The following is a 21,058-nucleotide window of genomic DNA, read 5'->3' as shown; positions in this document are numbered from 1 at the left end:
CCTTAGCAGCTGCTCCTTCTCTCCCTTCCTTTTCACGGAACAGCTTCTCTACAAAATCCGTGTGTGGTTAGCACTTCCCCCGCCCCCACATCCCAGCACGCTGCATCTGCTTCTCTGCGGTCAGTGCGCATGTGGCCTTCAGTTCCAGGTGTCCACTTGGTGAGGCTATAGTCTCATTACCCAACCAAACACTGACCTAGGAGTTGCTGTGAGGTGATGACCATCTACGGTCACTGGGCTTTAGGGAAACGAGATCATTCTTGATGTCTGGGTCAGTCGGTGAAAGGTCTGAAGACCAGAACTGAGGTTTCCCTGAGGAAGAAGACATTCTACCCATGCAGTGCAGCTTCAGCTCCTGCCAGAGTTTTGTCCTGCCCTTCCTGATGGCCTGCCATACGGGTGAATTTCAGACTTGCCTAGGCCACCCCTACACTCATGTAAGCCATTCCATGTAATCTCTCTGAATCTGTATCTGTATTCATATATCTATCTATCTATCCATCTATCTATCTATCTATCCATCCATCCAGCACCTAATACAGAACACCCCACAGAAGCGACTTCAGTGAAGACCTCCATGAAGACCTCCACATCACGAAATCCAGTGGTCACTCCCCTTTTCTCACTTCACTCAGCCTCTCAGTAGTATTTGGTTCAGTTAGCCATTTTTACCTTTTCAAAACCTGGTTTTCCCTTCTGGCTCACTTGCTCCCTGTGCTCACTCTCAGGGTGCAGTCTCAGGACTTCTTGCCATCTATACCTCATGCCCATCTGAGTTTACAGAGCCCCATGGATTTAAATACCATGGATATGCTGATCACCTTCACATCTGTGTCTCTTGGCCTGACCTCTAGAATTATACAGGCGAAATGTCAGATAGCTCCACGTAAAAGTCTAAGTTGAATAGAGCAGCCGTACAAGTCTTGATTACCATTCCCTCAAACACCTGTACACATTTCCCCGAACCCAGTAAATGGCACCACTCGTATTTCGCTTGCTAGAGCAACAACTCGGGAAGTAGTCTCAAGTCCCCCTTTCCCATAACTAAACTCCTGTGTAACTTATTGACAGTTCACAGTAGTTCCGTCAGCTCTGTCCTCCCATATGTGCCCCAAATCCACATACTCCTGCCTTTCAGAGCTGCAGCCACTGTCTCTTCTCACCCAGAGTGTTTAAGTCACCTTCCAGCTGGAGTTTCTGCTCTAGGCCACCGTCTCCCCAAAACTACTTAACAGGCGGTAGCCAGAGTGATCTTTATAAATAAGATATAAACTCATATCATTCCCCTGCAGGCTTCACTTAAAATAAAATCAAGACTCCTTTCTGGCAAGTAAAATTCCTTATTAGATGTTCCATGCCAACCTCTTCAAATTCCTTTTAGTTCTTCCAGTCCTTAGAGGCCATCTTGCAGTTCGTGAAACATGCCAGGTTTTTTTTCTATCTCAGGGTCTTTGCAGTTTCAAGATTTTTTTAACATTTATTTCTAAGAGACAGAGTGAGACAGAACATGAGTCGGGGAGGAGTAGAGAGAGAGGGAGACCCAGAATCTGAAGCAGGCTCCAGGCTCTGAGCTGTCATCACAGAGCCCGACACGGGGCTCAAACTCATGGACCTCAAGATCATGGTGTGAGCCAAAGTCGGACACTTAACTAACTGAGCCACCCAGGTGCCCCATGAACTTTCTGTTCCCTAGGCACAGAGCAGTTTTTCCAAGAATTTACGGAGTTAGTTCATTTAGCCAATGCAATTCCAACTCTGTTGCCACCTCTTCAGAGAGGTCCGCTTTTCTTAAAATGTTATTTATTTATCTATTTTGAGAGAGAGGGAGAGAATGCATGTGCATGAGTGGGGGAGGGGCAGAGAGAGAGAGAGAGAGAATCCCAAATAGGCACCGCTCTGTCAGTGTAGAGCCCTGTGCAGGGCCCAGTCTCAGGAACCATGAGATCATGACCTGAGCAGAAATCAAGAGTCAGACACTTAACTGACTGAGCACCCAAGTATCCCCAGAGAAGTCCCCTTTTATTGCCCTTCTAAGTTAGTCTCCTGCTGGGACGGACAGTGGAGGCTTCCATTGAGACTGCATCACTGCTCTAATTCACCCCTGCCCAGTCTTAGTCCCTTCCCTTCCCTTCAACAAGTGTTCATCCCAAGAATACTCCCCAATAAACTTCCTGCATGCTAAAGATTAATGAATAAATAAATAAATAAATAAATAAATAAATAAATAAAGTCTCCTGCCCCGCTTCCTATGTATCAACTGTACCCCCTGGCTATATGCTGTGCTTTTATTTTTTTCATGGTGCCTCTCACAAACCAGAATCTCATTTGTTTGTTTTGGTTTACTTGTTTGTTATTTGCTTCCCCAAATCTGTGCACCAGAATGTAAGTGCCATGAGTACAGGCACCTTGTCTGTTAAGCCTCAGGACCTAATAGGCACAAATAGATATTTAATAAATATTTGTGGAATGAATGGATAGTTGTATCAGTTCAGTCTCAGCATGGGCAACCATGTAATTCATCTGAAATTACCTGTTCTTAATAACACCCGTTGTTTTTTCTAGGGAACTGTTTTTTTCCCCCTCCTATGGGCTCATAAATCTTTTTCTCAAAATTCCATTTGAGTATGTTTCTAAGGATTGGTGGAAAACTTATAGTTCTCTAATTTCTTAAGACTTAACATTTTCACCATTTTGGAAATAGCTGCATATTCATTCATTCAGTCATTTATTCACTCATTTATTCATTCAGTTGACAGCTTTACTGAGCAATTAAGACACACCAACCATCATGCAAAGCCCTGAGGGGTATAAGAAATAAACAAGACCTTTTCATGGACTTTAATAAGTCCTGTAGTTTTTTCCTTTGAAGCACTTTTGTATGATTGAATTTCATCCATTAATTCTGCAATTGTTTCTCAATCGTTTCTTTGACATATGTCTCCCTCGACTGGACTCTTTGCTTTGAAAAGGCAGTCACTGCAGGTGCAGGTAACTGCAGTGGATTACACTGTCAGGTAACCCAATGCCCGTCAGGATGTCGGTTTCTCAGTATTCTTTCAGTAAGTATTTGTCGAATGACATTGCTGGTAGTCAGAGATGGACTAACGAGGATGTAAATAAAAACATGCCACAAAGGATTGCATGTGCCTTGTAGAAATCTGCAAAGGGGGCCTAGGGGGCGAAAAGGACAAAGTAAGCCAGTGCTGCTGCTGGTGCCAGAAAGATTCAGAAGATATCGTCCACTTGAGCTGGGTCTCAAAAGCTGAGTGGTGACTCGCTGGGCAGAGGGGATCTACAGGCAGCAGGCAGGGCTCGCACAGAGGGGACACTGGGGCAGAGCTGCAAGATTTTGCTCCTTAGTGCACAGAGGCAAAGGCAGGCAAGTGGGGAACGAGCCGCTTGTCTCTTTCTGCTCCAGCATTTCCTTATAGTAACTTAAAACAATTCATCTGGCCTGCAGGAGGGAAGGTATTTATAGTATGAGATAGCCCTTCCTCTTCTCTAACCTCTCTTGGGCTTCACTTCCTTCCTAATAAAGTCTACCCTTTCCAGTTTGAAAAGTGCTCTCCTCATTGGATGAGAAGCAGGCTGTCTCCTACTGTCTTGCAGTCATCCCTCAACATTGCAGAGGCCGCCCCAGCCTCAGGCTTTTGTTTTGCTCCCTTTTGCTTTCTTTGACCCGCTTTCTTCTTCTTTCTCCAAACCAGGCTTGAAAATCCCTGTGCCTGTACATTTCTTCTGCAAGCCCGTCACATGATCCTCTGATCTGTCCCTCCTCTTCTCTCAGCCAGCATTTCAGCAGCTGTAGTGGCCATCTCCCTGCTTCCGGGACCTTCTGGAAAGGAGTTCTGGCTCGCCCTTCAGGGGTGAGCTTCTCACAGCGTTTGGTGGAGCCCAGAGTTCTCCAACCCTCTCATTTGCCACATCCTGCACTCGGCTTCCCCTGAGTGTACCTGCACGGTCCTTGCAAAGACACGGGCTTATCTCCACCTTCCACGTTTTCATTATTGCAGCTGCCTTTTTCTGAAAAATCCTCCTTCTGTTTCATCAGGCTTTCTCTCGATTGCCCTTCACCAACCAGACCAGATTTCACCTGCTTTTGAAAGCTTTTTGCCTCTTAGATCTTGTCATGTCATCCCCGTTTAGGTTTTATGTTTCAATTCTAGGTCTTGTCTTGTTAAGTGACAGTTACCTGGGGCTCCCCCTGCCCTAGTCTGTCACCAACCAGTTCTATAAGGTGGAGTCATGTCCCACCTCTCTGCTTCCTGGGACCTAGATCAGGGTCTGAAAGCTGCTGTGTGTTCCAGGAATACTTAATGTGTATCTTATTTTTCTTTTTTATTTTTATTCTAAAAAATTATTTTACATTTATTTGTTTTTGAGAGACAGAAATAAACAGAACACAAATAGAGGAGGGGCAGAGAGAGAGGGACACACAGAATCTGAAGCAGGCTCCAGGCTCCAAGCTGTCAGCACAGAGCCCGATGTGGGGTTCGAACTCTCGAACCGTGAGATCATGAACTGAGCCCAAGCTGGATGCTTAACTGACTGAGCTACCCAGGCGCCCCTGTATTTTATTTTTAGATGTAGATGCTAGCCATCGCTAACCATTTTTGAAAGTGTTTATTATATTTTTAAAAATTGCAATACTCTTTCTAATCAAGACCTCCTTTCTCTTATGTACATATATCTACCTTTTATAAGTAATAAAATTATGAGCTTATGAGAATCTTCCTTGTACATGGGTGTCTTTAATACCTTGCACTTTTTCACTCTGAATGATTGAGATTATCTGTGGTTGGAGTTCCCAGATCAATTTGTGTTTGGAGCCTCCTTAGGCTATTCTGGGATATTCTGTCTTAAAATCGCCAGAAGTAAAATCATATCTCCATTATCCCTAAGTATTTCTGTTTTTAAAATCTTTTCTTCTCGATCACCTTCATTCTCTTTTATAAATTCCCAAGTGGCTGTCTCACTTTACTGATGTTCCCATTGCTTTCGTGTTACCAGTGTCGTCTTTTTGCCATGGTCATGATGAAGTTCAGAGCAACACATTCCTTCCGTGTGCTCAGATATGAACAATGAACAGATAGATGGTCTGTTCTTAAACACGGGAACCTTCCAGCAAACCCTGCTGACTCTTTGAGACTCTTGTTTTGTCATCTGGCAGTCACAATTGTAATTACTTTAAAGACTACTATGTCACATTTGAGTTATTGTGTATGAAATATAAAGCAGAGTATGTAGCAAATAGTCTGAGTTTAATAATTGGCAGCTAGTCCTACTGTAGGTGTGTATCCATAGATAAAATCCCTGTATTTCTAGTTCATGTTGCCTTTTTGGGAAACGTTAACCAACCACATCCTCTGTCAGAGAAGGGGCCTCTCTCAGATTCAGGTATGCTCTGCTCTTGTCTCTACTGCTGTCACAGGCTCTGGGATCTCAGTTTTCTGCCTCCTTCAAGTTCTCTCTCTCTCTCTCTCTCTCTCTCTGCTCAAGAGTAGGATACAATGTGGTCCTCCATGACATTCTGCAAATGTCAGATACAAGGTCTTCTGTTCAGATTGCTACTGCTGGATAATTTCACGAAGTCAATAACTCCATGGGGAACCAAGAAAATAATTTCCATACTTACAGATAGTTAATCTGAGCAAGTTTTACCTATTTCATGCTGTGTGTCAAGGTTATGATGGCTGTCATACACCTTCATGTATACGACCAAGCTTGCTACATTATATTCTCGTAAGAATTATTGACTGCCTCCTCTGTCACCATTTTTCCTCTCGTGTCACTGATGTCATCCACTGGGGTGTCTGGTTCTTAAGTTTTGCATGGATACTTTCTCTCTCTGATCAGTTTTCAAGTTGATTGGGCTTTGGCCAAACATGTTCATGGTGGTAGACCAAGTAAATAAAGGACATGGGTCCTCCTCTGTCAATGAGCTGCTAGTGGAAAGATGCACACTTGAGATAAAGGTGTCAGTACAAAATTGTGCAAAATAACTTCTCCTGTAGAGATTACTGGGAAGTGGGGAGGACCATTCTTCGTTGGGATTAATGGCGACTCTTTCTGGGAGAGAGAGCCAGTTGCTATTGTTGGCAACCATTCCATCATTACATTATGATTTCCATTAGAAGTGTCACTGTCATCATCAACATACTTCCCCATTGTATTTTTAATATGCACATGATAGTACAACATACTCCAAGCCTCAAGTCTTTTTCTTTTTTTTTTTTTTAATATAATTTATTTTCAAACTAGCTAACATACAGTGTATACAGCGTGCTCTTGGCTTCGGGAGTAGATTTGTGATTCCTCGCTTACATACAACACCCAGTGCTCATCCCAACAAGTGCCCTCCCCAGTGCCCATCACCCATTTTGCCCTCCCTCTCACCCTCCCACCCCATCAACCCTCAATTTGTTCTCTGCACTTAACAGTCTCTTTTGGTTTTCCTCTCTCTCTGTAACTATTTGTTTCTTCCCTTCCCCATGTCTTTCAAATAGGAATTACTCTTCCTATGTCCTATACAAGGACAGACTTAAATTTATTAGTTTTTAATGTTTGTTTGTTTGTTTGTTTGTTTATTTTGAGAGAGAGGGAGAGCATGAGCAAGTGAGGAGAATCCCAGGAAGGCTCTGCACTGTCAGTATAGAACCCGACACGGGGCTCCATCTCAACCATGAGGTCACAGCCTGAGCCAAAAGCAAGAGTCAAACACTTGACAACCCAGGTGCCCCTCAGACAGACTAAAATTTATAAAGATGAAGTGTCTTTTAGATAAGTTAAGCAATTTGCATCCTGAGCCAAATATTTCTTCTGAGCTCTAAAAATACATATTCATTTGCCTGATTGATATCTCAATTTCATTATGTCGTAAATAGCTCAAACTTAACATGTCCCAAAGGGGACTGTTAAAATCAAATGTACCCTCCTACCATATTCAGTTTCTCCTGCTTGTGGACTTCCTCGTCTCAGCAGGTAGTACCAGGTGCCCCAACCAGCCGTGGGAAGCTTTCTTTCTATCCGTCTTCTCCCTTATTTCGCATAGTAAGTACATCAGCAAGTTCTATCAATATTACTTCCTCATTCATCCCCAATATGTCCATTCTTTTCATCTCTACAGTCACCAACCTGGTTCAGTACTTCTTGTATTACCTGAATTTTTAATTAAGCAACCCATTTTCACTCTTTTCTTTTCTTTTTCTCCCCCCTCCCCCTTGTCTTTGCTACAGTCAGCAGGATTTTCATAGAACACAGAGTTGAGGCACTTCCTGCTGAGCACCTTTCACAAGCTTTTACCTGCACTTAACACAGACCGAGCCTGGTGTATGAAGAACAGGCCCCAGAGGATGTGGCCTTCACCTGCTTCACTGGCTTTCCCACCCTGTGATATCCCCTGCCCCCCATCTGGGCTCAACCCCTATTGACTTCTGTTTTCTGTGGTCTCTCATGCCATGCTGCCTCCTTCCTATCTCAGAGAAGGGCTGATCACACTGTCTGGAGGCTCCCCCTCCCCACCACCCCTGCCTTCTTTTGCTCAAATTTTTTTTCTTAATTTTTATTTATTTTTGAGAGAAAGACAACGTGAGGGCAGAGAGAGATGGAGACCCAGAATCTGAGCTCAGCACAGAGCCCAATGCAGGGCTCGAACCCACAAACCATGAGATCATGACCTGAAGTGAAGTTGGATGCTTAACCAACTGAGTCACCCAAGCACCCCTTTAGCTTGATTCTTAAATCATCTCAGCTCTATTACCATTTTCCAGAGAGGTGCCAGTTGAGTCCCAATTTAAATAAAGTTATGCTTCCTTTTTTTCTTTTATCTTAACACATACCATTCTTTTATTTCAAAGCATCAATCTCTGTCTCAGTCTGTTTGTGTTGTTTTAACAGAAAACCATAGACTGGGTGGCTTATAAACAACAGACATTTATTTCTCACAGTTTTGGAGGTTGGAAAGTCCAAGATCAAGGCGTCTGGGGAGGGCTTACTTCCTATTTTATAGATGCCCATCTTCTCATGGTGTTCTTACCTGGCAGAAGAGGCAAAGGAACTCTGTGTTTCTCTTTCATAGGAGTATTAACTCCATTGATCTTATCACCTCCCTCCAAAGCCCACCTCCAAATACCATCACATTGGGGGTCAGGTTTTGGGAGATACAACATTCCGCATATAGAATGAATACACACAGACACAGACACAGACACACACACACACACACACACACACACACACACACACACATAAATACACAAACACACAGAAGAGAAAAATAGAGAGATAAAGATAGATCAGTATAGATATTTAGTAGCTATTTACATGTGTATTTCATTGTGAGTTACCTCTCACTACCAGTTTCCAGGCTCCATAGCATCAGGGACCATGTCTGCTTTCATACCTAGTTCACAGCACAGAAAGAGGCTCATTTCAATTAATAGCTATTCAATGTGTTGAATAAATCACTTCCCCAAAGTGGGACAGCCCTCTGAGACAGGCTTTGAACCCAGTTCTGTATTGTTTCCATATCCGTGGGGTTCTGACTCTGTATCTGAAAGCATTTAATCACAAGACATGGAAAAATCTTACTAGAAAGCGTTCCGTTCAGCTCTTGAATTCCCATATTATGGCTTCATTCACAAGACCCCAAACAAGGAACCTTCAGTTCCTGAGCAAATGTGGCTAAGGTGTCTGGGGAAGGAGCGTAGCTGCTGTCCAATCCGGGAGCCCCTTACCTCTTTATCCCTTCCCTGCGTTCTCAAACCTACCGCTCCATAAAAATCACCTGGGGGATATTCTGTTTCTACATACTAAGTCATCCTCTCTGGGTAGAGGCCCCAGCAGAAGCATTGATTTTGCTGTTCCTAGATGGTGGTTATATGGGGCCAGAGTTTAAAACCGTATTCTCAAACTCCTCTTCTAACTATGAGAGTCATTTCATTCTTAATCTACATTGTCATTGCTAATCTTAAGGATTTAACATGAAATGTCAACACCGTGATGGGTAGGCTATAGTCACTTTAACGCACGGCCGTACTCACCACCAGAGATGCAAATCTAGCGTTCTCACCTACTGGTTGTATAATCCTGGACAATCTTGGGTCTTCTGCGGACCCAGCTTCCTTTTTAGTGAAAAGACAGGTAATAATTATGCTTGTTTCATATACACAAATCACTTGAAGCAGTGTTTGGCATAAGGTAAGCCTTGAAAAAGCATTAGCTCGGACCATCCTTATCTTCAGCTGTCATTTAAGCCAGTCACCACACTTCTGCCCATTTTTCTTTTCCCAGGTTATTCAGGACCACATTCCACCTGTACCTCAAAGGAAAGAAGAGAACTTTTTTACATACCAGTTCCTAAAGGGTACTAGCACCTTCATCAGGCCCATCTGGAGACTTTAGGTTAAGTGGACTTCTGTCTGGGGGCCTCTATTTGAATTCCTTTCTATATGGGGGAGCTAATTAATTTTAAAAAGCATTATAAATTCTGATAAGGCGTAATCATCTGTCAGGCTTCCCGATCTCATTAAAAATTACATCCGTCATTTTATACCTGAAGTTGCCTCCTTTCCACCCAAAAAAAGATTTTGCCCCTATTTGGTTAATTATTGCCAAGTAGTGTCATCCAAAATTCATCAGCCATAGAGCAGAAGTCACATTCTCTTTCCCCAAATAAATTTCTTTGTCATCCCAGCGCCAGCTGCCCCTTTTGTTGCCCTTGTCATCTGGGGCCATTTGTCATACATGGTAGAGGCCACAAAGCTGTAAATTTCATCTTTGGTATGTTAAGATCTGTATCACAGGAGACTTTGAAAGGCTAGGTTCATGGCTCTGCAAACCCTGGAGCAGCAGAGGACATGATGACAGCAGTCAGGACTGAGGGCTTGGAGACCCCAGGGAGAGCTTCGAATCCCACTTTGCAAATCATAGCATTTTATAGCCAGAAATACCTCCATGATCACTCATAGCCATCCCTGCATTTTATCGATGAGGAAATTGAGGCCCAGAAAGGTCCTAATATTGAGTTAGTCAACTTCTTCTTTTTTTTGTCTTAGTTTACAGAGGAATGACAAAAAAAAAATCTCTTCTATGAAGAGACAAATATACATGTGTAGGTGCAATGAAAACACATTAACTCAAAAGCACTGTGATTTTCTATCATAAGACAACATTTCTGATGAATCTGAAATAACAGTTTTTATTGATTGAAGATCTTAAAACTCCTTCAATAGACAACAAACATTACTCAGCAGTCCCCTTTCTGCTAGGCTTAGGAGATGTAGAAATAAATAGGACAATGCCTGCTCTATAGGAACTTGGGATTTTTAGTAGCTTTTTAAAAAAGGCAGACATGGGCACCCGGGTGGCTCAGTCGGTTAAGCATCCAACACCGCTCATGATCTCACAGTTTGTGGGGTTCAAGCCCCACATCAGGCTCTGTGCTGACAGCTCAGAGCCTGGAGCCTGTTTCGGATTCTGGGTCTCCTCTCTCACTCTCTCCCTGCCCCTTCCCTATGCATGCTCTGTCTCTTTCTGAAAAATAAAATAAAACATTAAAATTTTTAAAAATTAAAAAAATAAAACAGACAGACAAAGAAATGCTTATAAATGAGGACATAAAAGGAACCGGGTGTCTTGTAAAGCCAGCAAGGGAGGGGAAATCTGTGGCTAATGATATTTCCGATGACTTTATGTTTGTCTGCTGCCATGTGCTTTGACTGACTGTATGGCTCTGCTTCCTGTGACCCATATGCTAATGGTTATGATTTTAAAGGAGCCTTACAAGGCAAAATGGACTGATAGTTAGATCGGCCCCTTTATGCAACAGTGGGCTTCCTCACAAATGCCAAGACCTTGCCCCCTACAGTTTGTTTTACATCTACTCTCGTTGAAATGTTCACTGGAGTGACTCGTTCACAGATGTTACTCAGGTAGAATCACTAACAAGGAATATTCAGTTTCTCCCCTGCCAAATGAAACCATGGTAAATCTTAAAAAAAAAAAAAAAAAATACAGGGGCTCCCACATGGCTCAGTTGGTTAGGCATCCGGCTCTTGGTTTCTGCTCAGGTCATAATCTCACAGTTTCCTGAGTTTGAGCCCTGCGTCAGGCTCTGTGCTGGTGGCGTGGAGCCTGCTTGGGATTCTCTCTCTCTTTCTTTCTCTCTGTCCCTATCCCACTCACACTGTCTCTCTTTCAAAAATAAATAAACTTGTAAAAATTAAAAAAGGAAAATATGCCAACTCGTTTTGGGGGGTCGGGGAATTACAACTCTTTTCTCCCACTTAGACACTCCTACTTAAATGTCTCTCATAGTTCGAAGTCCCTTTCAGGGGGAACGGGAATATTTGTGCATTATAGCTGAAGATTGTTGGCGATCTGGAAGGCCAGGGGACAGTTCACAAGTGTGTTGTGCTATTTGCACACCAAAGGCTGGCTGTTCAGGACTGACCTTTGCCTTGATCCCTCTTTCTGGGAACTTGTGAGTAAGATTTGTGAAACAGTGCCTCTGTTTTGTTTAACAAAACCTTCTGTTAACCTAGTGTGCCTTACTGGCTGCGACCTGCCACTTCTGATGGCCTGCCCTGTGCTTTTTTCCTTGAGGTGACCCATTCCTGGGCCACACTGTTGTCACCCTAGCTGTCCACTGCTCCCCGTCCATCCCACATGTGTCTACTTGGGCAGCAAGTTACCCGGACTGTGATTATGCTTTCCTTTGTCACCTCCTACTCTACCAGAGCGATTCATTTGCTGGGTCTTTGTGTTACTGTGTCTGTGTCCCTGAACAGAACGACCCACGTCTCCATCGTCTGCATCTCATAGCTCAGCATAGTGACCACAAAATAGGCCTAATATCTGCCCGTGGACTTAAGAATAAACAAACCAAAGCATCTCTACTGTTTATAGAGTTCTTTAAAGTGATCACATTATTTGGGTGTAATTCTTTGTAGCTCACGTACAGTCCAGTTGAGCTACAAATTTCAAGTGTGCTTGGAGATGTCTATATGTGTAAGATATCCAAAAAACCCTCTGTGTTTTAAGAAGGCAAGTCTGACTGTCAGAGCTAAAAATTCTATCTGCTAAAGTTAGGATTGGAATTCAGAGTTTTGGGGGTTTTTTTTGTACTCTGAGTGTGTTTTATGTTGTCTTTTTGAGATCCATTCTGCACTCTCCCTGCTGTCTATCGTACATAGAAATGTCAGAAGTTCTGTAAGGAAAGCGCTACTCAGGAATTGTCCGCGCTCACATCGGAAACTGACATTGCTTTCACAGTTCATCTGAGGTTATCATTAGCTTCTGATAAGGCCTGGAAAAGTCAGGACTGGTGGAGGATCTGTGTAAATGCGAGCTGACTGTGGAAACCTTTGTGGTTTGTGGATTGCTAGGCAAAACCCTTGAGTCCTCAGTGCGAGGGTATGGTCTGAATAATAATCATTTTTCTTACATAATGTATCACGATATAAGCTTCAAATTATAATCGTGTTGAAAATCATATTTGTTGTGAACAGCCAAAGAGTCTGAGCAGTACTAATTGTCACAGGGTGGATCGACGGTGTCTCCTGTCAACTCTGAACTTAGGCTTTTGTGTCTAAGAGAAAGCAGACTCTGTGCCATGGGCCTACACCAACATCCTTCTCAGCTCACTCGGGGATTCGAGCTTGGAATCTTTTATTCAGTGGAGCCCTTCTTTTAGCTGGTTTGTTGACAAGGTACCAACATCCATCAAATATGCCAGAGTGTGCCTCCAGAACTCTGTCTTTCTCTGAAAACAAGCTCTGACAGCTGGGTCAGCAATTATAGGCCCAGTGGGAAATCGACCAGCTCTGGCATTTCTCAGCACCGCTGGGACGGAGGGAGTGTGCACGGGTTTTAGCTTGACCTAAAAGGAGAGCATTGTGGGCTCTAGGATCTGCCCTTATCCTGTACCTTTTTGGGTCCCCACATGGGCCCTCCTTCATATTCCAGGGAAATCTGCCAATGTCTAACCGCTTTAACCAACCACAAATTGAATTGAGTTAAATTCACAGTAACGAGGTCCTAAAAATTGGTTTTGAGAGAGAGGAGGATTGTCCACTCTGGGAACTAAATATCTAACAGCTGTCTTCTCTGAAAGAAGAAATTGGGTAACACCATTGGGGAGGGGTAGGATGGATAGCCAGGACTGAAATGTGGGCTGACTGAACAGCACAGTAGATTTTATCCCTGTCTACCTGTGCTGAACATGGGTGCTGCCATGTTGAGGGAAGTCCACAAAGTTTTGAATATAATAATGTCTTACTGAAGTGAGACCACAGATATAAGCTAGGAAAGGGAGTTTGAGCTTAGGAGAGATAGCGAGGGTGGGGAGGGCATTCCGTATCTACCCTAAATAAAGCCTCTCAGAAGTTTGTGAGGTTTCCCTGGCTCCCTTAGGAACAACACTGCTCTGATCTGAGTGAAAGAAGAAGTACAAAACAGTAGGGACCCTTGGGACCCCTGGGATCCCTGGGATCCCTGGGACCCCTGGGAAATTCATGTCAACTTTTAAGGAGAAGGAGAATCTCAAGTAGGTTCTGTGCTAAGTGCAGAGCCTGACGTTGGGCTCGATCCACACACCATGAGTTCACCACTTAAGCCAAAGTCAAGAGTTAGACGCTTAACCTCTTGAGCCACCCAGGAGCCCCATCATTGTTTTCCTTTTAAATTGGCACCTCCGTTCTTGTATTCACATTCCCACACACATGCATATTCTCTAGGGCTTCCTTGATTCTCATTGCACAAAGTCTTGTACATTCTCATTGGACATGAGATGTAAATTTCATCTAATCCTCACACCCACCCATTTCTTAAGAGGAAACTTTGATGGTTTCCGTGCCACACAACTTATTACCATGTGTATGCCTTTGGGCAAGGTACATAATCTTTCTGTGCTTTGGCTTCCCATGTTACAAATAGGAAAAAATACGGACCTTGCAGGGCTGTTGAGAACATTAAATCAGGCAATATGTACTAATTTGCTCCTTTTTTCCCCTAGAGAATGGATTACTTCAACCAGGGTAAGAAATCTCTATGGGTGGCTTAGACAGGCTGTAATAAAAAACACAGAAGATATATTTAGTTTTGTCAGTTATTTTCCTGGTGCTCTTAAAACTATATTCTGAGGTGATTACACACCTTTCCACCTGACAGTAGGGGCCTATCTCTGCCCATTAAGCACCTTGCAACACACTTAATTTTCCTTTTATCCTTTCCTTCCCTTCCCTTTGCTTCGCTTTTCTTTCCTTTGCTTTCCTTCGCTTCGCTTTCCTTTCCTTTCCTTTTCCCTTTCCCTTGTTTACTTTTTCTTGGTATTTTTAAAGACAATCTTCTTTCAAGTTGCTTGTAAAACATGAATGAAAGTGTTCATGTCCGTAACCAGACCCCATGCTACAAATTAAATCCTGAAAGTACTGAAGGAAAGTATCAGGACAAAGTGATTACAATAATATCTAAAGAGGAAAAAGCAGTGTGTTACAGAATTGTTTTTCTTAACAGCCACAATTCAAAAATTGGGGACTTTATTATTTTCATTTGAAATCTGCTTATCTAGGTGACGTTGAGAATGCTAAGTACTTCACAGAACTCTGTGCCTGGAGGAACAATTAAATAGTCAGCTGGGGAATGGTTCATTTTTCTGTAAACCTTTCTTTTTCTCTTTAACTTCCTGTTTCTTCTTCTGAGAAATAGTTGACACATTTTATGTGTGACTCCATATTTCAAAAGGCTCAGCAGGTTTGCCGGAATTCTCTTAGATTGTCAAAGTATCTTTCTCATTAGCTGTAGGTGGCCTTGGAGGGGGGAAAGCCTCCACTCTCTCTGTTAGGCCAAGTCTGTGCTTTCAAAAGGGGCCCCTTCACCTCTGCACTAGTGACCATGTGTCTGCAGGTAAAGCATGTGTCACATGCCAGGTGGCTGAGTGTGTGCTTCCAGGAAAATGAACGCTCTGAGTGTGAGTGGGCAGCCAGACTCTTAAAGGGTGGGGACAGGTAATGTGACAGGAAGTCAAGGGACAGTCGGCAGTAGTACCTTTGGGCACAGTTTCCTTACTGGGCCACTGTGTCATTTCACAGGTGTTTCTGGACAGCACATGTTTGGGGCCTAATGCTGGGCTCTGAATTAATGAGGTGGTTGGTATATACCTGGCCCCTGCCTTCCTGGGGTGCTCCGTCAAGTTGGAAACAACCAAGTATCAAATTCCAATTGGGAGGTGCATTGTGAAGCAACTAATAGGGCGTTTAGGGGAAATTGGCTAATCCCTAACCTGTAAAGGAACGGCCAAGCACCTATCTAACAGCTGGACATCAGAAGAGGGGGCAGCCCTCATGTACGTACTCAGCACATATAGAGTGGGAAGAGTCCAATGGGACAGGTTGGAATCCCGGCTCTGCCCCTTGCTAACTTCATACGTTCTAACTCTTCAAACCATAGTCTCTTCATTTGTAAAACTGGAATCATAATACTATGCTCCTTGTAGGTTGATTGAAATTATGTTCACATAAAAAATATACAATGTTACAGGGCTGGTGGTGTGTGCTGTGTACATATTATCCAGACTACCTTGCACACACACGCACATGCATGCACATCGAAAGTATATTGTGCATGAAGTTGAGTCAGGGGTGGGGAAGGGAGTAAAGATGAGGTGAGAAAGCAGGAAGGCCAGATCACAGGAAGTCTCAGAGACAGAATTTAATTCTTAGTATAAAGAGAGTTGACAGAAGGTCTATGGCGAAGGTGATAGGTAATGTTACTTGTGTTTTATGAAGATGAGAGAATGGGTCAGAGGGAAGTAGCAAACGTTGAATCCGGGAGGGCAGTTACAAGGCTATTTTAAGAATATGGAAGGTGATGATGTAGGCTTGAATACATACCTGCTCAGTGTGATATGACAGATACTGAATCAACCATGTTCTTTGGATCATCTTTATATCATGCACAGATCTTTATCACTGTAAGTAATGCCTTTGGATTAATGATGGATGGGAAGGGGTAGGGGGTGAGATACTGAGTGAGTCTTCATTTCCAGGGTAAGGTAGGCTTCTGTTAGCTCTACTGCACAGATGGGAAGATGGAAGGTCAAAGAAATCAAGAACGTTGCCTCAAGTCCTCCAGCTAGTAAAGAGCAAGACCATAAGTGAAACCCAGGACTGTTAGACTTCCAACAATATTGTTTTTGTTCCTGTCTATTGCTTCTGTCCCCTTTAGGTTTCATGGGAATAGGGAGATGTGTTTTCTTGGAGGTAACCTACGCCATCGACACTTATATCACCAAGTAAGTTACTAGATTAGCTAGACATTAGAGGGAACAGAATGCAGGTTATAAAAGCTGTTATGGATCAGGAGAGAGGGGAGTAGGGCCGTGGAATGGAGAGAGTGCCTGTGCACTGCAGGCTGAGACACAGGACACAAGGTGTGTCTGTGAAGTAATAACACATCCTGTGTTTACTCATGAAAGCATTTGTCCCGCGCCCACAGACAAGAGAGTGTTTCAGTTTTCTGCTCCCATAACACTAGGAATACCCTCTATTTTAGCTCGTAATAACCCATATTAGTGTGGCTGTCCATAAATAAATAGCATGTGTTGTTTCAATTCATTCGACAGCAGACTCCTGAGGACCCAGTTTCTTACCCAGAGCCTGGTGCAGTGACAGAGGGGAACAATAGGAAGAGAGTATGGATTCATAATGTATGCACCCAGCACTCATGAAGAATTGCAAATAGAGTGTGAGACGCTGAAATATGGCAGAAAAGGAGAGTTGAGGCAAACTTGACATCCCCTGTGCAGTAATCCATTGACTCAAAAAATGGAAGAGCATCATTGTGGGTGAGAAGGTGGAGTGTCAGCCACCATATTGGACTGGTTAGGAACTCAAGTCCTTCCAGCCACTCCAATCACTATTAATGCCCCTACTGTCTATTATTGATGTAACGCAATGTGCCAGACAAGATGGCATCACTTTGTACGTATTATCACTTTATATGTGTTAGCACATTTACCTCTTTCTGCAGTCTTCTCTGAAGGATGTTAATTACCCCATTTTACAGAGGAGGAAATCAAGTCTCAGAGGTAGAGTTGCCCACTTTGACTCAGCTAACAAGCTATGACTATCATCCTTTAAAATCCATGAGCTTATCAACACATGGACTCATTACTCCTTAACTGATGACAGATTGTTGTCTGTGGCCTCCATTTGATTTGGATAAGAGTCCAGTTAAGGGGACAGGTGTGGGTAGCAATGAGTGGCATCGGAAGGGCCTAAAGGAGGTGGGAATTGGTGAAAACCTGTGTAGCTGGAGTATTTCTTTCTAGGGTCTAGCAACCTTTTGGTTCGAATCACTTTTTTCCATAGGAATAAATTGTGAAATTGCATTTTAAAACTAATTACAGTAAAAGTATGATTTTCTTTTTACTTTCATTTCCTAATTTTGTCTTTACAAAGAATGTTTCTAGATCCTTGGCCAAAATAATATACTTAATTTATCATTGTGTACACTCAAGCTGAGCATTTTAACTGCTTGATGAATAATGAAAAATTGAGTTTTTATGAGTGCTTGATTTCAAATAAGGCCGATCCCACTCCTTCCATACACCCATTCACCACTGCCCCACCCACGTAAGAGAGTAAATAATGAATCTGTTTCAAGTTATATTAAATAGTCTTATTTTTTTCTGTTGTAAAAGTAATAAATGTCCTTTGTAAAAGATTTTATAATTTAAAAAATGGGAAAACTAATGTGAAAATAACATAGAACACCTCCCAAATAGAGTCTCTCTATTAACTTATTTTTAAGGGCTTACTTTTTAAAGAGCAGTTTTAGGCAGTTTTAGATTCACAGCAAAATGAGGTATGCAGATTTCCCACATACCCCTTGCTTCCACATATGCAGAGCCTCCCCTATTGCTAGCCTTCTCTCCAGAGTGTGAAATTTTACTACAGTTGGTGAACCTACATTGACCTATCATAATCACCTCAATTTCATAATTTACATTATGGTTCACTGTTGGTGTTGCATATTCTGTCTGCTGGGACAAATGTGTAATGATAGGTTATCTCCATCATGAGAGTACAATACAGGGTCTTTTTTACCACCCTAGAAATCCTCTGTGTTCCACCAGATCATCCTTCTCTCCCCCAACCCAGGCAACTATTGATCTTTTTACTGCCCCCATACTTGTTGCCTTTTCTAGAACATCATACCATTGGGATCATACAGTAGCCTTTCAAGATCGGCATATTTCACTTGGTCATATGCAATATGGTCATAAGCATATTTCTTTCTGGGTCTTACGCAAGTTTATTTCATGTCTTTCCATGGCTTGCTAGCTCATTTCTTTTGAGTGCTGAATAATATTCCACAGTCTCAATATACCAGTTTATTTATACATCCACCTACTGAAGGACATCTTGGTGGCTTCCAAGCTTTGGCAATTATGAATGAAGCTGCTATAAAACACCCATGTGCAGATTTTTGCATGAACATAAGTTTTCAACTCCTTTGTGTAAATACCAAGCAGTGAGGTTGCTGGTTAGTATGATGAGAGTATGGTTACTTTCATAAGAAGCCACCAAATCATCTTCTGAAGCAGCTGTACCATTTTTCATTCCTACCACAAATGAATGAGAGCTCCTGTCACTTCACATCCTCACCAGCATTTCTTGTTGTCAGTGTTTGGTATCTCATTGTTGTCTTAATTTGCCTTTTCTTAATGACACATGATGTGGACCATCTTTTTATTTACTTATTTGTCATCTCTAAATTCTTTGGGGAGGTGAGAATCCTTGTTAACATTTTGACATACAATTTTCAGATATGTTTATACATACATACATACAAAATAAGTTGATTTGAATCATGATTACTTGACTTTCTCTTCTTTGCTTTAACAATAGTGATTGAACATTATATATATATATATATATAGATATAGATATATATATAGATATGATAGATATCAATGACACAGGATAGGGCAGGGATGGTAAGGATGCCATATACTTGCCTTCCCTATACAAAGAGCAAGTCTTCCTTTACTGCCTATTCTTTTCCACTGAACTCAGAAGAGACCGCAGATTCTCTTTCAATACAGGTTCTAGGAAGATAGTACTATTCAGTTAATCGTGGAATGATAGACTGTATTTTTCCATCTCTAACCTTGAACCTGATATGAGGGGGTCAGGTGGCTCCAAGTAGCAAAAGCAAATTAATAATGAAGATAAGTCATGAGAGATTATTACTACCAGGCATCTGACACTGTAGAGCCTGATGTAGGTGCTTATGGTATTCTCCCCCTGTTCCCTGAAGCAAAATATGACATATCACTAATGAGGGGCTTTACTTTCAGGCTACTGATCAGTTCACTTTGACTCAGTGTGCAATGCTTACCTATAAATGAATAACCCCCCTGAGTCTAATTAAGCTGGGTCTAGTCCATATGCTTCCTGTTGAGATGGGACCTTCCAGATGTCAAAAAAATTCCCAAAACTTGGACAACAACTAAGATGGGAAGCAGGAAATGCAATTGTGAGAATATTAACTGATCTCTCTCTCTCTCTCTCTCTCTCTCTCTCTCTCTCTTTTCTTACCCAGAATCAGATGTCGCTGACTTTGATGGCCGAAGCTCCCTTCTGTATAGGTTCAATCAGAAGCTGATGAGCACTCTCAAAGATGTGATCTCTCTGAAATTCAAGAGCATGCAAGGAGATGGGGTCCTGTTCCATGGAGAAGGTCAACGTGGAGACCACATCACTCTGGATCTCCAGAAGGGGAGGCTCGCCTTGCACCTCAACTTGGGTAGGGTCAGGCTTTGGTCCCTTCTATGTTGAGATAGCGGGAACTCCATTTTGTAGTGGGTCACAGTTCCTGAATGCCCTGGTGTATCAGGTGAGAATCGCTGCAGCACAATCTAAGTGACATTTCCCCTTTTACATGTTGAAGAAGAAAAGACTACCATTTTGTGAAGTAGTTAAGCTGTACATAACATTCTTTGAAACAAGATAGTATTGGCAAGTAGGGAACACTGCAAGCTCATTGCTCTCTATCTGTGTCTATCTTTTTTTTTAGTAATAGAATTTAATTTGAGCAAGTTTAACACATATCAACATATATTTTAATGAAACTTTCTCACAATCTATGCTGGATTGGTATATTTATGAAAGTTGAGTCCTAAGAGAAAAATATAGACACATTTTAATTTATTTAGTTTTTCTTTCTTTCTTTCTTCCTTTCTTCCTTTCTTCCTTTCTTTCTTCCTTCCTTCCTTTCTTTCTTTCTTTCTTTCTTTCTTTCTTTCTTTCTTTCTTTCTTTCTTTCTTTCTTTCTTTCCTTCTTCCTTCCTTCCTTCCTTCCTTCCTTCTCTCTCTCTCTCTCTATCTTTCTGCTTTTCCTGTCTTTTTTTTCTGGTTGTGGGGAGATAGGGGTTATACGTATAGTGGGAAAGTCTAAGTTTCTAGGCAAACACCACTTCCTTCAAGTGCCCTCATTCTGCCAGAGTGAGCCCTAGACTTGCCAAATATCAGTTAATTTGGAACAGAATGTCCTCCTGCCTTCTTTGCAGTCAGGACCCAGGCCTCCCTCTGTGGGCTGGCACCCAGCACGGCCTCACCACAGGCATGCCATCATTTCAGTTTCATTGTAATCAACTTCCTATCCTAGGGAATAAGAAAGAAGGGGGCAGCCCCCGTCGTGTTCTCAGAGGTACTTCTGAAGGAAGAGTGAAGCAAGTGCTGAGGTCAGGGGACAGAATTCCCAGAGGTGCAAAAGCAAACCTAAAAGCTCTTCTGTAGAGAAAGAAACCAAAACCAAAACCAAAACAACAACAACAACAACAAACACAAACACAAACACAAACACAAACAAAACAAAACAAAACAAAACAAAACAAAACACCACCCTGAGGAAACAGCAAGTGCCATTCATTATGAGAATGATTCCCTGCCTCTCACTGACATTTGTATTAGGGAAAGGGGTGGTTATTGTACTTATGGAAGAGAATTCTCACTAAGTATTTGCTATCAAAGTAAAGAAGGACAGTCCTAGC

At 42.4% G+C, this 21,058-nt stretch overlaps 1 protein-coding gene across 2 annotated transcripts in view; it reads left to right on the top strand.

Moving 5' to 3' along the window:
• CNTNAP5 (contactin associated protein family member 5) overlaps positions 1-21,058 on the top strand; it is an 802,816-nt gene that overhangs the window by 353,982 nt on the left and 427,776 nt on the right. For both annotated transcript variants that reach the window (XM_039218226.1, XM_039218225.1), the window contains exon 5: positions 19,609-19,812. In XM_039218226.1, the coding sequence (XP_039074157.1) occupies positions 19,609-19,812 (204 nt within the window). The remainder of the gene's footprint in view (positions 1-19,608; positions 19,813-21,058) is intronic.

The sequence above is a fragment of the Hyaena hyaena genome, unplaced genomic scaffold, assembly GCF_003009895.1.
Source record: "Hyaena hyaena isolate Hyena2069 unplaced genomic scaffold, ASM300989v1 scaffold_747, whole genome shotgun sequence".
NCBI classification, from domain to species: Eukaryota; Metazoa; Chordata; class Mammalia; order Carnivora; family Hyaenidae; genus Hyaena; species Hyaena hyaena.
Note: the sequence above shows the minus strand (reverse complement) of the source record. Positions and strands in the feature narration are given on the sequence as shown.